We start from the raw sequence: 18,056 nt of genomic DNA on the forward strand, positions 1-18,056 counted from the left end.
AAAATTAAATATTTCACATATAAAAAGCTTAAGACGGCAATAAATTCTCAATATTTGCGTATAAAAAATTATTCACACTTGAAAGTTTGTATGAACGAGAAAGTTCAAAATCACTTCAGGCAAAATTTCGATGTTCCTAAAGTGCTATCCGGATCCTACTTTATCGGCACTTCGATTTTTACAACTTGATTGCACTATTAATATTATAAAAATTGCACTTATCTCAAAATCTTAACTCAATACTTAATTATTAACAAAATATAAATACAATTAATATTATTACTAAATTAAAATTTTATGAAATATTTAAATATATTGATTAATCGTCAATTCTCAAATCTTAATTTAGATTAATAACATTTACATTGATTTAGTCGTTTAGAATAAAATGAGTATAAAATGCATTTTAAATCAACGACTGATATCATTACAATTGTAATTGCTAATTATTTTGTTCTGTTTATCCTTCTTCTTCTTTATTTTTTTTCTTTCAATTTAATGTCAATATTTAGGAACAATACATGCGATTATTATATATATATATTTTCAAGATATATTTTCAATACTCAATTTCAAAATGAATCAACGGTTTACTCTTAACTTAAGACTACAAATAAACGATCCTTAATAATTAATTTCCGTACATATAACATTTTTGTTAAAAAAAAAAAAAAAAAAAAAAAAAAAGAAATAAAAAAAAAAACAATATTTATGATATCAGTCCATTTAATCTTACATTACGTAAATATCAAATGTATTTATTGATCTCTTAAAAATGCTTACTAAAGTTATCAAACTTTCAAAATCAATGTATAAGGGCATAGATGTTTGAAAAGCGTCTATACTAAATATATTTTATTTATTTTATTTATTTAATAGTGACGATTGTGTCATTCAAAAGTATTGAGCAAATCGACTGACGCCTGTTATTTATTAGGAAAGCGAAACACAACTGATTGACAATTGAGCTACTTTCTCCAAAGGAGAACGTGGAGAAAAAAGATTAAACAAATTGGGATACGAATAGCTTATGAAATACTAATTTAATTGTTATATATTAGAAAATAATATATTAGGAAAATGTAAAAAAATAAAAGTGTTAAAAAAAAAAAGCAGACTAGAATTACAGAATAATAGTAAATTTTATTTTTAACTAAAGAATAGAAATAGTAACGGCAGTAATAGTGAAATATGCAATAGAAAATATTAAATATTAAAATAATACTATCAGACTAAAAGCATAATATAGAAAGAAAATATTGGGGTTAAAAAAAAATATTTATCAACATTATGCGAAATTCATAAATAAGAAAGAATAAGAAATGCTTGAAGAAAAGGAGAAGTAAAATAATGGGGCTAGGGAATAATTGTAAAATAATCATAATTTAGAGAAGCTTACAATGATATTACCCAAAAATCACTGAGAAACGTCATAAATAAATCCAAAAATAAAAAAATAAAAGGGTTATTAAAATTTGTGCTGAATATAGGAATTCAGAAATGTTGAAACAACATAAATTTAAATATTAAATTAATGAAAAAGTTATTTTTGTATATTATGACTATTTCATAATATCGTATAAGTGCAAATTTTTATGAATAATAACAATGCGGTTTTACAAATCGAAGGGTCGGTAAAATCGGACTTTGGCATTCACTTAGCTTTGCTATTGCCGATCCTTCGACAAGTTCAGAGAGTCTCCAGAGTCGACTGAGTGTTGATGCTGCTGCTTCTTTGTCGTCATATCGATCATAGCACCAAAATCAGATTTTGAGTTCAATATCGATAGGTCCTCGGTACCTGAAAAACTGCTTGATGTATCCATCGCTTCTAATGATTTTTTCTTTTCAGTCGATGAGTAATCTTCCAAACTGATATTTGTTATGCGACTGGATTCCTTAGGTGACGGTGAGGAGGCCGTTGAAGGCTTAAAAGGAGTCATGATATCTGGAAAATCGTTCGATCTCCTATCATTGTTCTCAGACGGGTCGACTATACCTTTGTTAAGAGGCCCGAATAAACTGGCGATATTGCGAACGTAAGCTGACGAGGATGCGGCTTTTGTAAAATCATTTAGTGAAAAACCAGTCAATTTTGCAAGTTCGGCTGGTGAAAAACTGGTTAGTTTTGAGAGATCTGGAAATTTCATAGGTTGGGATAGTTCAGCAAGTGGATAATCACTTCGGCCCTTCATAGATTCTATTTTAGTGAAGTCTGTTGGACTGTAATCATAATCATTCTTTGCATTTTTTAAAGAAACTGTTAATTCACCGGTCCGGAAGGTAGGAATACTATCTGGGGTACTAATTATATGAGAGGATTGTTTTGAAGGAGTGGTATCTTTAATGTGATTGTTGCTGTCTGATATGTTTCCTTGTTGTTGTTGTTGTTGTTGTTGTTGTTGTTGTTGTTGCATTGCATATGCTTTTTGAACAGCTGAGATTGAATTTTCAGGTTTAAAATTAACAGGAGTAAGAAACACATTGGCAGCTGGAGCTATGCCAGTTGCTTGTAAAATAGGATCATTTATTAAAGGAAACTTCATATTTACGAATGGTGAATCGGAGCCATCATCATAACCAGGTGCGATCATTTCCTTTATTAGATCCCAATAAGAACCATTTGTCCTATTATTACGCCCTGGAAGCTTTGACGCTAAAGAGTTCTGAAATTTAATTAATTTTTATCAAATCATATAGTAAAATAATTTTTTACTTTATTGCTTTCGGAGAATCTTATAAATTAAATAAAAATATACTATAAAACATTCAATTAATTATAATATTAGTATGTTTAATACCTTTAGTCTCTCTAGATATGTCATGTTACCATTAAATTTAGAGGTAAAATCTATTCCTCCCTCGAATTTGTAATATTCAATACACTTTTTCTGAAATGAAATAATAAATATAAATTTAACTACGATTGCAACAATATAATATTTAATTAAATAATATATAATTACAATTTCTTCAAGCGCATCTTGTGATATATATTGCTCTTGTGTTAAAGTATAGCTAAGAAGCATTGGCCTTGGATACTCATGCGGCCTATTTTCAGGCGGTGGTAATGACCAAAAAACATTAAAATTGGACTCGTAACAGTTTGCATCTGTATTATATGGAGCTAAAATAATAAATTACAATTGAAAATATTTTTGCTAAATTATAAAATAAATTGAAATTCTTCTAAAGTAAAAATACTATAATTATTACATTATCTCGAATTATTATGATGTGAACATTTAGAAGAGTAACAATGTAACAATTCATACCAATATTGCATCGTTCGAAAATCTTTTTTACTCACAGCAAATAAGACCTACACATGGAGTATATCCATTATCGCTAGGTCCTTTCATTTTAATTTCATAGTCAAGTTGAGCATCGACATCTCTTAAAGATGGAGAAGCGTGAGAACGAGGATGAGAATGATACCAACCAACCAGAGTCATTCTTTTCCATTCCATAGCTCTTGATATTTCAGCCTCTACAGCTGCAGCTGCTGTTTTGTCTTTGCCAGCATATCGACAAGGATAAGCTCCGAGTATAGACAAATCTATAAAATTAATTAAAATTACTATTTCTTATATGCATATAAATATATGTATGAAACTACGCATAGATGTATATCGTATCATACTGTGCGCATTAATATCCCAATGTCCCCCTAAATATCCACAAACTTCTTTATCCGTGAGATGACAGTGTAAATCGACAAGAAGAGCTGCGGTTGCTGAAATTGTTACAAGGAAAGGTTGAATCTTGCCTAAAGTACTAAATGACGTTAATTCCACCATTGTACTCATATCCCTAAAAATATAATTATATCATATATAATGCTATCAATGTCATAAGACATCTTTTACATACATTGCATGACTTCTTATTCCTAAATTTGCATGCTTAACTGGAACTCGAACAATTGGAAGTAGACTCTGCTGAATAGATTCTTTTTTATTATCTTGATTTTCTTCTGTTACAGTAGTTTCACTACTAATATCTATTGTTTCTTTATCCATAATGAATTTACCTAAATCATAACAATACAAATTAAATTTATGTTCCAAATTATTATTATTCAATAAAAAAGATATTTGAATAAAAATTACAAATTAATTTAATGCAATATGATGTTAAAAAACAAAAACCTGTAAAAGGTTTGATCAATATAATATATTGTTTATTTAAAATTGTACATTTCAACAAGCTATATCTAAAATTTCATTTATATTTCACTTTGAAAATTTACTAAATTTATACAGCTACAAGAAACAGAGATGACGCTACTACGACTATTAATTCATTACTATTCTGGCTTTTCAAGTTTTATCTTCGCACTCACGCGCAGCACTACACTAGTACATGACTTAACCTACAATTACAAATTCTAAATTTCGAATTCATGAATTCATATTATTTTGTCTTTTTACCCTCATTTACGACAATAAACTATTCATAATAAATAATGATTATATTTTATAAATAATATTCCTTGTGTTTTAACGATTTGTTTTCAACTTTGCTTTTAATAAAATAGTTGCTAATTTTATAGTTTAAAAAAAAAGTAAATAAATAGTTGAAATTTTTACAGTCATATTCTAAATTTTTTTTTATCAATTTTATGTTATATTGATTATTATGTATAGATATGATAGAAAGTATTAATTTCAATAGATTTTTCGTAATAAATGTTTAAATCTTAAAGAAAAATATTTTATTTCAAACAAAAATATTTTGCTTAATAGATTTTCAAATAAAATGAAATCAATAGATTTTTATGGTTATAATACATATTGCGCTTGTAATGAAAGAATAATATATTTGAATGTATATCGTATTGTCTATTAAAAAATTTATAAAGAAAAATATAAAAAATTATTAACAAATTCTTATTACACATTAAAAAGTATATTTATTGTTTTTAAAGTCATCATAAATACGTACAATTATAAAAGTTTAACACTAGCGAATAATTTCAATTATGTTTATATCATTTAATTATATTATTTATTTGTGTGCACAAAAGATATGCAATAAATATTTTTTTATTGCAAATTATAAAATGTGTTCTAATTGTATCTAATTATACATATATAATTATATATATATATATATATATATATATATATATATATATATATATATATATATATAAAATAATATAAAATAATATAAAATATATATATAAAATATATATATATATATATATACGAATTTACATAATAAATTTAAATTAAACAAAAATTATTATTATAAGCAGTTATCAAACTGTTTTATTAAACGGAAAACATATTATTTTACTACCGATTATTAAAATGTAAAGTTTTTTCTTTTTTTTTTAAGGATCGTGCTGCCTAATTTTATCTATTAGAAAGAATAAAATTGCTAAACGTTATTTACATTTACATATATAGACAATCAAATAATTATTATAAAAGTTCATTCGGCAATTAATAATGTAATGGTAGATGCTTTAAAGTATTATCAATAAACAATACGTAAAATATAATTAATATACATCGGGACTACTCGGTTTTTAAATTTATTACAAGTAACTATTTATTGAATAATTAATTATTTATAATTACCTTATGTAGATATTCAGTTTAAAGTACAATAATGAAACCATTAATTTTTAAGATCAGCAATTTAATAATATGTTTTTATTTAAGATTAGTAAAAACATTTTAATGAATATTAAAAATTTTATAATAAAGCGTTTTATCTATTAAACTAGTTACATCCGTCAGATTAATTTATTTTTATAAAATTAAATCGAATAACTTAATCGTCTTAAAACTATAAGTATCACGATTATCTCTTTTTGGTAATGAGAAACGAGTTTCTTGCTTGTTTTAAAATCGATCTTATCTTTTTCAAAAAAATATCCACTAATTATCACTAATATAAATATAAAACATAAATATAATAATTATTACAATTTTCTTTAATAAAATACTTCCTTTTATTATTATTTCTCTCCATTTATTAAATATTTGTAATGTTTACTTAAATAAAATTACAATTAAACACACGCACACACTCTCTCTCTCTCTCTCTCTCTCTCTCTCTCTTTATATATATATATATATATATATATATATACACATTTATATATTAATTTAACGAACACTATTATAGCTGAAAGTAATATAAAATAATTTTCTTTCCTCTGAGATTTTAATCGTGAAGATGTCAAACATTGAGTCTTTTATAATTAAAATTTAAAAATAAAATACATAATAAGCTTATCCGTTTGGATAATAAATAATACATCACCGCAGTATTACCGTATCTTTGAAAAAAATTATAATAATCCAAAAAAATATATAAATATATTATGAAACAGGTATTGCCTTAGTAAACTACAGTTTTAAAGCTTTATGTAAGGCAAAATTTTAGATGATTAGAATGTATTTTACGCTAAGTTAAGAAAATATTTTTTTTTTTCTTTAAATTTATTAAATACAAGTATTCTTGTGTGTGTGTACGTGTGCGTGTATTTTTTCCTTCTTCAAATCTTCATCAATTCCTCCTAAATGCTTAAAAAATATAAAAATATATAATTAATTAGAAATACGTTATTAAAGATCAAACTGTTAATGAATGCGAAGTAAAAAGATAACTTTTTAAATTTTACAATACAACATATTAGTATTTAAAATAGATAAAATTAAAAGTAATTATCGAGTATCTTACATATATAATAATGAAATATTTTATAAAATGTATGCTATTTTATTTTAAAGACATAATATCGCTTTTAAAAATTATATTTAACCCGTTATTATAACGAATGATAATTTAATTAACATTGTACGAAAAATCATTTTGTATTTTATATTTTTCTTTAACGCCTATTAAGAAGAAATGCAAAGAAGCCCTTGATAAATTAGCGCCATCTAACAGCTTTTACCCGTATCATACCAAACATGTCTTTTAATTCTTTTAGTTGTAAGCGCGGGTAAGTGACGGGAAAATCTAGACAGGCGGAACAAGAAGGGAAATTAAGAAGGAAAACTGAGTTCGTGATTTTTAAACTTTGAAAATTTAATTTCATTAGACATTTCATTCGATTTTGTTTTATTTTGTGTCAATCTGCTTATTGATTCTCGCTACCGGCTCGTGTCGTCATATCCTTACTTCGTACTTTAAATATCGTGCCAATCACCAGTGACGAATATAATTTTAGCGCGAAATCTACTTTCCCTTTCCCGCGAAATACGGCTCCGATTGTCGGTTTTGCCTCTTTACGGCAGAACGTCACTTTCGGAAGAAAGATTCTCAAGTGCTTTTGGCGAGCTTTTCACATACTCGCTTAATTTATTCTTTAGTTTGTTTACTCGTAATTGTTCGACAATGGTAGCCAAGGGGAAGATGTATGTAATTAAACGAAGTGAGTAGAATTTTATTATTTTTACAGTTTAAACGATTATTAATGTTTGCTTAAATTTTTATTTAATAATGTCATTATGTGATAATAACTTTGGGTGTTGTTGATTAACTGTTTGATAAGTAATTGTGAATGTATAATGTGGCCTAGGTATTTATTATCCAATAATTTTGATTAATACGTTTAATTGTTTAATTTTAAAGATGGTCAAAAGGAAGAGGTACATTTTGATAAAATTACGTCACGCATTCAAAAGCTGTGTTATGGCTTAGATATGGAATATGTTGATCCTGTAAGTAAATATAATGTACTGAAATTCAACACTTCTGTAAATTCGCTCTTATCCTTAGCTCAAATTTATATATATACATGTTTATGTTTGAAATAAAATATTTATACTCTTCTGTTGTTTCAGACTTCAATTACATTTCGAGTTATCAATGGTCTTTATTCTGGAGTCACAACTGTGGAACTTGATAACTTAGCTGCAGAAACTTCTGCAACAATGACAACGAAACATGCAGATTATGCCATATTAGCAGCAAGAATAGCAGTTTCTAATTTACATAAAGAAACCAAAAAAGTGTTTAGCGGTAATTATTATTATAATTTTATTATATTATTATTATTATTATTATTATTATTATTATTATTATTATTATTATTATTAGACAACTTAATTTTAAAATTAACTTTATAAAATATTGTTTGACATAGATGTAATGTCTGATTTATACTTTATGACCGATCCTATATCCAAGGAACATACTCCCATGATAACCGAAGAGTATTATAATATTATACAAAAACACAAAGATAAAATTAATTCTGCCATTATTTACGATAGAGATTTTGGTTATAATTATTTTGGATTTAAAACATTGGAAAGAAGTTACTTATTAAAAATTAATGGAAAAGTAGTTGAAAGGCCTCAGCATATGCTTATGAGAGTTGCGGTTGCTATCCACGGAGAAGAACTCGAAAAGGTGATAGAAACGTATAATTATACTTCAGAGCGATACTTTACCCATGCATCGCCAACTCTTTTTTCTGCTTGTACTTTACGTCAACAAATGTCAAGGTATACGATTCTTTTATCGTTTATATAGTTTCTTTGTAGTCGTCAATTTTTATATTTTAAAGTAGCTAAATAATTTAGTTAATAATTTTTTATATATTATTTATTTTAACTTGTGCAATATATACATGTATACGTTTGATATTTTAGTTGCTTCCTTCTAACAATGACTGAAGATAGCATTGAAGGAATTTATGATACATTAAAAAGATGTGCATTAGTTAGTAAATCTGCAGGTGGCATTGGTTTGAGTGTTCATACTATTAGAGCAAAAGGTACTAGAATCGCTGGCACAAATGGAATATCGAATGGCTTAGTTCCTATGATAAGAGTTTATAATAATACAGCGCGATATGTTGATCAAGGTGGAAATAAGAGACCTGGGGCATTTGCCATGTATTTGGAACCGTGGCATGCTGATATATTTGAATTTCTTGATCTAAAGAAAAATACAGGTAAATCTATGAATGCTCGTGCGAATTATGAAATAAAATTAATGTAAATTTAATTCGAACTTGTAATTGTTTAAATGTAAGGGAATAAAAATTGAGATTTATTATATTTCTCCATTTAACGTACACTTTAGATGTAAATTCTTTTAAATTTATACTTAGTAAAAATTTCTCTATTATGAATTGGCGTTTTATTTTATTGTAAATGTAGGTAAAGAAGAAAATAGAGCGAGAGAGTTATTTTATGCTTTGTGGATCCCTGATTTATTTATGGAAAGAGTTTTGAATGATGGAATATGGAGTTTAATGTGCCCACACGAATGTCCTAATTTGCCTGATGTTTGGGGACAGGAATTTGAAAACCTTTATGTAAAGTGAGTTTCTTTATGTTAATTTTAAACTTTCTATGACATTATGTCCATTTTATTTTAATCAAATACATTAAATATTTCACGAAATAATTAAAAAATATATTTTATCGTATGTTATCATAAACGTAAAATTACATAAATTGGAAAATTAAAAACTAAAAATTAAAAATTTTTAGATACGAGGAAGAGAAACGTTTTAAACGGCAAATTAATGCCAGAGATTTATGGACTGCAATTTTAAAGTCGCAAGTTGAAACTGGTACTCCTTACATGCTTTATAAAGATCATTGTAACAGGAAGTCAAATCAAAAGAATCTTGGTACCATCAGAAGTAGTAATCTATGTACCGAAGTTGTGCAATATTCTTCTCCAGATGAAGTGGCGGTGTGTAATTTAGCATCTATCGCTGTTAATATGTTTGTTAATGTCAATAAAAAAACGTATGACTTTCAAAAATTGAAAGAAGTTACCAAAGTTGTTACCCAAAATTTAGATAAGATTATTGATCTTAATTATTATCCAATTAAAGAAGCTGAGAGATCGAACTTCAGACATCGTCCAATTGGTAAACAAAATTTAATAAATCCTTTGTTTAATTATTAATTTTTTTTCCAATAAGATTTTAATTTTTTAATAAATAGGTATTGGAATTCAGGGATTAGCTGATGCATTTTTGTTGATGGGTTATCCATTTGAAAGCGAAGAAGCGCAGAAACTTAATATTCAAATTTTTGAAACTTTGTATTATGGAGCTTTGGAGGCTAGTTGCGAAATAGCCAAAGAGAAAGGAAAATACTCATCTTACGAAGGTTCACCAGTTAGCCAAGGAGTAAGTCCGATGTATTTAAATGTTTATATGTTTATTTATATATTTATGTCTATTTTCAAATCTTAATATAAAAACAATTATTGAATATACATTTTATAAAATCATTTATTAAATATATATGAATTTTTATATTAAATTTTTGTAAATTGAATATGTAACTTTATGAAGGCAATTATTGAATTGAAGAGAAAGTAAAAAAAAAAAGAAAAAAGAGATAATCCTTAACTAGAGTATTCAAAATTAATATTAAAAATTCTTAGATTATAAAATAATATTTCGTGTAGTAATATGAAACAATAATACATTTTCCTTTAGATATTACAATACGATATGTGGAATGTAATTCCAACAGATCTTTGGAATTGGAGTGCTTTAAAAGATAAAATAGCAAAAGATGGTATCCGTAACTCATTATTACTTGCTCCAATGCCAACAGCTTCTACAGCTCAAATACTTGGGAATAATGAATCTATCGAACCTTACACGAGTAATATCTATACAAGACGCGTTCTTTCGGGAGAATTTCAGGTTGTTAATCCTCATTTATTAAAAGATTTGACCGAAAGAAATATTTGGGATGAAGAAATGAAAAATGAAATTATCGCTAACAATGGTTCCGTTCAGGTATATTAAATATTTTTAAAGCGATAAGTCTGAAAATATCTACCATATAATGAAAATATTATGAATTAAATTTTCTTAGAATATAGATCGTATTCCGGATGACTTAAAACAATTATACAAAACGGTATGGGAAATTTCTCAGAAAACAATTTTGAAAATGGCTGCTGATCGAGGAGCATTCATTGATCAATCACAATCTCTAAACGTACATATGGCTCAACCAACAGCCGAAAAGCTTACATCGATGCATTTTTATGGATGGAAAACTGTCAGTAAATCACTTTTTTTTTTCTTTTTTTTTTTTCTCATAAAATACAAAGAATATTAAGTAATGTATTAAATTTAAAATATTCTTTTAGGGTTTGAAAACTGGGATGTATTACCTAAGGACAAAGCCAGCTGCAAATGCATTGCAGTTCACTGTTGATAAATCCAAACTCAAAAATATAACTTCATTATCAAACGGTAAATCAGGACAGAATGGTATTACAAGAGAAGATGAAGAAGAAGATCCTGTTCTCGTTTGTTCTCGGAGTGAGGGTTGCATGATGTGTAGCGCGTAAAGTTCTTCTACCTAATGAATGGAACGATGTTCTTTTGTAATTTTATAAATGTCAATTATATTATTATTTTACAATTTACTAAAAAAAAACTGCTCTACCAGTTTTTAACTATTATTCTATAAGTTATTGTAATTCATGCATGCCAAAAATATGTAATATTGTATTATATAGGTTATTTAATTATGAATACTTATTTTTAACACTAAAATTTATATTTAAATTCATAACGAAAAAAGTATGTTTTAAAATTACAATTAAGTTAAATGTATTTATGACGAGTTTTAAAATTGTAATTAAAGCTATTGAAATATTTATTTTAAATAATTGTTCGTTTCCATAGAAATGAATAACAAAATTAAAATATCATGTCCAAGACATTCTTTTAAAAGATAACTAAATTGTCTTTAATTATAGTAAAACTATTTAATTAAATTAAAAATATCGGTTTATTCATAGACTGGATTGTAATATTTTTGTATTATAAGATTGAATGAATCAATTAATTTTATATTAATATCGTTTATACATTTTATAAAATACGTCAAGACTGTAATAAAGAAATTTTTATTAAAACGGCAATATCGAAGTTATAATTTCCTTTTAAAACCTACTAGACTATATATTTGTATTACTTGGTAAAAATATCTATTCGCCAAACATCCGAAAAAATGCTAATATGCCCATACCATAAAAATAAAAAGATTATAGTTTATTATCGTACTAAATATATGTAAATATAATATAAAAAATTATCGTTTTTTATAATTATTTATGCACTTTGAATAACCAATTGTGTTAGTTATATAGAAAATTAATTTTATCATGCGTTAAGCAGTAATATTGTTTTAATGTTATAAATTGATAATATAAATTAATATAAAATTTGTTTTTTGTAATTTCGTATGATCCTTTCTACGGTAAGTTAATATTACGTATATTAATTTATCGTTTGATGATAAGAAAATATTTTTTATTTAAATTTAAATATATAATTATTTGAAAATTAAGCTAGTTCTAAATTAATAAAGTAATAAAATGATTTCCTTTGCCATTTCTATATTCTCAATGCACCTATCATTGTAGTAATTACATCTTTGTTGTTTATTTCTATATAATTGAAATATCGAATAAATAACTTCTTCCATACCATTAATTTAATTTTTTTTTTGACAAATTTAACAAAGGGATATTATTGAAAAGTGATATATTATACAAACTAGTTGCATTCGATGAAACTTATTGTAATATGTGACATTAGAGAAGGTACAGTGCAAAATAAATTTAAGATTGGCTAATAAAATTACTTTGAAATTGATAAACATTAAACGTATGACCGATTATAATACGCACGCATTCTGAAGAATATTTTTGAAGTTTTCAATAATAATCTGTAATATCATTATTATTACCAAATAAAGAAAATTCATTTTATTACTTGATGAAGCGTTTGACGATAAATATATTTATAAATATACTTCTTAAAGAAATAAATAATGATGCTCGTGTGTGCGTGCGCGTTTGTATACATGGTTGGCTTAGTCACATTGTTAAAATTACAACATTGTATTTATAATGTTGAATACCTACTAATTTCTCGTATAGTTAAATTGTATAAATAATGACAGCATTAATCTAAATTAAATATTATTTAACAATGTGCAGTAAATCGTCTGTATTTCAGGAAATAATCGTGCAATACTATTAATTAAACATATACGTAAAAAATTGAAATACTCAATTCTAATTTTATATATTAAAATTACACTATATACATTTACGATAAAATAACAAATACATTAAAAAAAATTATTTTTTAATTGTACTCGCAATGCTAATTTTGTTAGAAATTTACAAAAAAAAAAAAATTTCAAGTATAATTTAAATAAAATGTTTATGGTTTTATCAAATTTGAATTTTCTTAAAGCAGAAAAATATTTAGCTAATTTTAGAAGTTTAATAATGTTAATATACAATATAAATAAGATGATTTATACGCGTATTTAATAATACGTAATATAAAAAGATTTGTAATAAAATATTACAATAATATAACGTAAAATATTAATGAATAGAAAAATAGAAAATTATTTGTATAAAAAATATATAAAAAGCTTATCTTCACCAAACCATTCACATATTAATGATATTTAATTAGATATTTTATTGGTATTATAAAAATATAGATATTAATATTTTAAATTCTATTAATGATTACATTTTTTTACCTCGGTCATAAATTTAGTTAGGATTCTCATTAATAAAAAGTATTGCTTTGTAATTACTACATTATTTATATTGATAAAAAAACTTTATTATAATGAAATGTGCGATTATAATATACGATGAAATATTTGTTATTTTTCCATTCATTTTACCGTATAGATTTATTAACCTGTCGAATATAAAATCTATCACAATTATACAACGTATCTAATATTTATATTTAGCAGTCCTTTATTTTAAGTTTTTCTCAGGAACTTTTTAAGTAATAAGACACAGATAGAAAAGGGAACTGAGAGACGAAAAGATAAAATGACAAAAAATAAAATTTGAAAGATAGCGTAAAAATTATAAAACAAAAATTATTATTGATAAATTAAACAATTCAAAATGCTGTAGTTCACTAAAAGATATACAAATATATCAAAACGTTAATTATAACATTAAAACAATATTACTGCTTAACGCATGATAAAATTAATTTTCTATATAACTAACACAATTGGTTATTCAAAGTGCATAAATAATTATAAAAAACGATAATTTTTTATATTATATTTACATATATTTAGTACGATAATAAACTATAATCTTTTTATTTTTATGGTATGGGCATATTAGCATTTTTTCGGATGTTTGGCGAATAGATATTTGGTATCAATAGCTAATATCAAATATTTAATAATTTTATTTATTATACATAATATTAATGGATAAAAAAAATCCACGATAATTATATTTATGATTTAGCATCCATTTTAAGTTCATTTTTTAACAGCTACATACCAATATTGTATTAAATAGTTTCGGAAATCAGAAAATTTTTCACAATTCACAACTTTTAATTCAATATGTAATTAAATACTTTAATATAATATTCAAATAAACTAATAAAATTAAAAAGTTTTCATTGTATTATTGAATAATAGTTTTAAGGATACTTGAAAAATTTGTAAAAAAATTTTAATAAATATTCCTTTCAAAAGGTATTAATTACATCAATAAACATTGGACAGGTAACTTAAACAATATACTATTTTCCTTAAGAATAAATTTTTATTTAATAAGACTTTATTATTTCATAAGTTATTTTAAATTGTTAAATTGCAGAATACAAACATACAAAGCTTTTGAATGCTTTGATTTTTCATATAATGAATAGATTCATTTTTAATTGTTTTTTTTTTGCATACATTCGTTATGTAAACTTTACTGTCGAATATTGAATTTTGTTTACGTTCAATTTTTATTACTTTCAAATTATGTCATTTTTCACAGTTTATCAAAATAAGCATAAATGAACACGCTTTTCGTTGTTTGTACAATAATTAAAAACGAATAAGAGATAAATCAATAAATCAAATATACTAAAAATCTAAACTCTACTACAACTTACTTTGCTTTATATACAATTTATTCTTTTTTGTCAATTATGTATAATATCGCATTATTATTCCATACAACAATGTAGAAATGTCGAAATATGGCATTTTCATCCTACGATTGAATATCTGCGCGTGACAATTCCATTGCGATGAAGTCAAAGAATATAAATAAAAATAATGAAATAAAATTCATTAAATTATATATGAAATTTATATATTCACTGTATGATTAACATGTAAAATAGAGTTAAATATCCTTCATAATGTAAAATATAAAATTTGTACAAAATTTTCTTTTAAAAAATTAGCCTATTGTGTAACAACTTTTATAATTCATTAAAAATAATTCTTTCCAATTAAATATACCGTATAGAATTATGTTATCTAATAATTAAAGTAGCATGAATAACGACAAAGTTATTATAGATTAAATAAAAAATATATCACTTTTTATAACATACAACAAATTTTTAAATTTTTAACTTTTCAAAATTTAAATTACGATAAAATAAAAAATGATTGCTTTTTAATTACTATTGTCTGGAATTTATTGAGAAATCCACATTTTTGTAATTTATTAAACAATAACTTTGGCTGTTTTATATATTATAAATGAATCGATAAATGTAGTCTATTTTAACATAAAAATGTACATTGGAAAATAAATTTAATACAAATACATACAAACACATTTACAATATATATATATATATATATATATATATATATATATATATATATATATATGTGTGTGTGTGTGTGTGTGTATGTGTGTAATAATTAGAAAGAAAATTAATTATTAACTATTAATTACAATTAATATTCAATAATTATATAGAAATTATATAAATCTCTGAGTAAAAAACATGAAATTAAAAAAATTCTGTTTCTACATAATTAATTTTTTTAAATTATAAAAATACATTTTGATAAAAATTTGCTTAAAAAATAGTTGTTAAAATTACATCTTTGTAAGAAAATAATACTTAATCATGAAAAAGAGTATCTCAATTGTTAGCTTTTGAAGTCTTTTTAAAATAACAATAATATTCTTTTATGCATCTATCATATATATATATTTAAAAAATGAAAATAAACTGTTATTTATAATAAGAAATTTGAATTAAATATTATATTTTGTATATCGCAATTTAATATATAGTTTACAATCATTAACTAGTTAAATATAAGTACAATAGTTAGCGAGGGTAAATTTAAAAACTGTGCGTAACATTAATTGAAGTACTAATTTTTCAATAATTTGTATAATAGTTAAAATTAAAAAATTGAATTATAAAGAGAAAAATATCATTAAACGGTAATTTATAAAACTTTTATAGTAGAATATAATTTGTTCTTTATTTTATGTATTTCAAAAATAATATTAAACATTTGCAAAACCATTAATTTTTAATATTATATATAAGTTAACTTCAGTACATAGGCAGAATAATGTAGTTACTTAAGCATTATATGAACACAAATTAGTTAATTAATAGAACATCTTAATTAAAAATTATATCAGATTTTATATATATATATATATATATATGTATTATTTTATCGTTGTCGATCTATTTTAAATAGATACTATCAATAAATATTAAAGAATGAATATTTTTAATATTTACGTTGTATTATCCAATTTTTGTAATTTATAATTACTTTGAAAAATGACTAGCGCTCTTAATTTAATATTTTGAATAATATTAAATACTTGTAACATTTCATATTATGAAATAAAAATAATATGTATTAAATATTATTTCCAATCGAATCATTCAACTATTGAAAATTTTAAACTATTACTCCAATCAACGTTATCAAAATCTTTCTATTAATAAAAAAGTGATATCAACACGATTTATTGTGCTTTTTTTTTATCAACAATCAATAATATAAAGTTGTAGAAATAATTTTTTTCTACATGAGCCATTATGATATAATTTCTCATTTAAAAAAATGATTTATTTTTTCTATTTTTACATGATTCAAAATTAATTATCTTTATTCTATTGTAATGAATAGCTTACAATAATTTTTACTTTATAAATAATAATATGAATAAATCAGTAAAATATTATCATTATTAATAGACATGAATTAATTGCCAAGTTTTCTTTAGAAAGAAAAAAAAAACAACTAAAAATTTGTAAATTAAGTAAATAGCTTAATATATTAATTTTTAATTCATTTAAAATAATTCTATCTAATCAAGTTTATAATAAATACAACTCACATTTTGCATTTTTCTTGCAAAACTATTCATTTAATAAAAATACTACAATTAATTCATAGCTTCACCATAGTGAACTCACATTATAAAACACATTCTTCATAATATAGTTTTATTTTTATTTTCTCTAATATTTAAAACTTGTAATAAAAAAATTTACCTACGTAATACTGTGAATGGACTTTCTATTGATTTATTTGTGCATATAATAGTCACAGGGCTTAAGAGGACCTACGGTGAAAAATCATATTTCATCATTATTTTATACAACAAGAGTTTTAATTAGTTTTATATAGCTTTTGTATTTATCTCACAGTTATTTAAATACACATATTACCAATTTTCAGTCATTTTTCTAATTTTTCTAAACTATATGTAAAAATACACATTTACTTAAAATGTTGCGTGTTACTTTTTTATTTTAACAATATTCTTATATTTACATAAATTCAATTCATGCTTTCTTACAGAATTAACTATGGCTATAATTTAATTATATCGTTACATTACTATCTAATTAATGAAAGTAATATAAATTTTCATAAAAAAAAAAATAACTAAAGACTATTGATGTTTGAAGCTTGACTTACAGACCCATCTTGAACACTTTACTAAAAAAAAATATTACACCAAAATTAGAAATTTTTTTTGTGTAATAAATTTCTACTAGTTTATTTGGAATGCCATAGTAATACTTTACTTTTCGAGTTCTTGATTCATATTATTGTCTTTTCACTATACTTCATCAAATTTTAAAGACCTTAACAGTTAGTTTGAAAGTTTTTATATAATTCATTTTTTATGATAATTCAGTATTTAATGATATTATTTTCATAAATTAAATTTTCGGCAATATGAATCAAGGTTCGAAACCAGTTAAAATAAAAAAAAATTATACTTAA

General features: G+C 23.8%; 2 protein-coding genes across 2 annotated transcripts; one reads left to right on the forward strand and one right to left on the reverse strand.

The window, feature by feature from the left end:
• Positions 1-1,560: 1,560 nt before the first annotated feature.
• On the reverse strand, positions 1,561-4,140 carry LOC105360569 (uncharacterized). The gene is made up of 7 exons (XM_011497509.1): positions 4,113-4,140; positions 3,874-4,033; positions 3,644-3,813; positions 3,311-3,559; positions 2,967-3,127; positions 2,802-2,891; positions 1,561-2,666 (listed from the first exon to the last, which is right to left on the reverse strand). The coding sequence occupies exons 2-7, from the start codon at positions 4,020-4,022 to the stop codon at positions 1,668-1,670; spliced, it is 1,818 nt and encodes a 605-aa protein (XP_011495811.1). The 5' UTR covers positions 4,023-4,033; positions 4,113-4,140; the 3' UTR covers positions 1,561-1,667.
• A 2,902-nt stretch (positions 4,141-7,042) lies between these two features.
• Positions 7,043-11,510, forward strand: RnrL (Ribonucleoside diphosphate reductase large subunit). Its single transcript, XM_011497510.1, has 11 exons — positions 7,043-7,399; positions 7,600-7,688; positions 7,812-7,989; positions 8,114-8,477; positions 8,625-8,929; positions 9,138-9,300; positions 9,474-9,862; positions 9,939-10,126; positions 10,442-10,750; positions 10,830-11,018; positions 11,110-11,510. The coding sequence occupies exons 1-11, from the start codon at positions 7,363-7,365 to the stop codon at positions 11,311-11,313; spliced, it is 2,415 nt and encodes an 804-aa protein (XP_011495812.1). The 5' UTR covers positions 7,043-7,362; the 3' UTR covers positions 11,314-11,510.
• The last annotated feature ends 6,546 nt before the right edge of the window (positions 11,511-18,056 follow it).

Source organism: Ceratosolen solmsi, unplaced genomic scaffold, assembly GCF_000503995.2.
Source record: "Ceratosolen solmsi marchali unplaced genomic scaffold, CerSol_1.0 scaffold47, whole genome shotgun sequence".
Lineage (NCBI taxonomy): Eukaryota > Metazoa > Arthropoda > Insecta > Hymenoptera > Agaonidae > Ceratosolen > Ceratosolen solmsi.

What these genes read in the sequence shown, in the direction of transcription:
- LOC105360569 (XM_011497509.1), bottom strand. Translation starts at nt 4,022, where the DNA reads ATGGATAAAGAAACAATAGATATTAGTAGTGAAACTACTGTAACAGAA. An exon ending in GGAATAAGAAGTCATGCAAT is followed by an intron (nt 3,814 to 3,873) that starts GTATGTAAAAGA and finishes TTATATTTTTAG; the next exon opens with GGATATGAGTACAATGGTGG. An exon ending in AAGATGCGCTTGAAGAAATT is followed by an intron (nt 2,892 to 2,966) that starts GTAATTATATAT and finishes ATTTCATTTCAG; the next exon opens with AAAAAGTGTATTGAATATTA.
- RnrL (XM_011497510.1), top strand. Translation starts at nt 7,363, where the DNA reads ATGGTAGCCAAGGGGAAGATGTATGTAATTAAACGAA. An exon ending in TTACGTCAACAAATGTCAAG is followed by an intron (nt 8,478 to 8,624) that starts GTATACGATTCT and finishes TTGATATTTTAG; the next exon opens with TTGCTTCCTTCTAACAATGA. An exon ending in GTTCACCAGTTAGCCAAGGA is followed by an intron (nt 10,127 to 10,441) that starts GTAAGTCCGATG and finishes ATTTTCCTTTAG; the next exon opens with ATATTACAATACGATATGTG.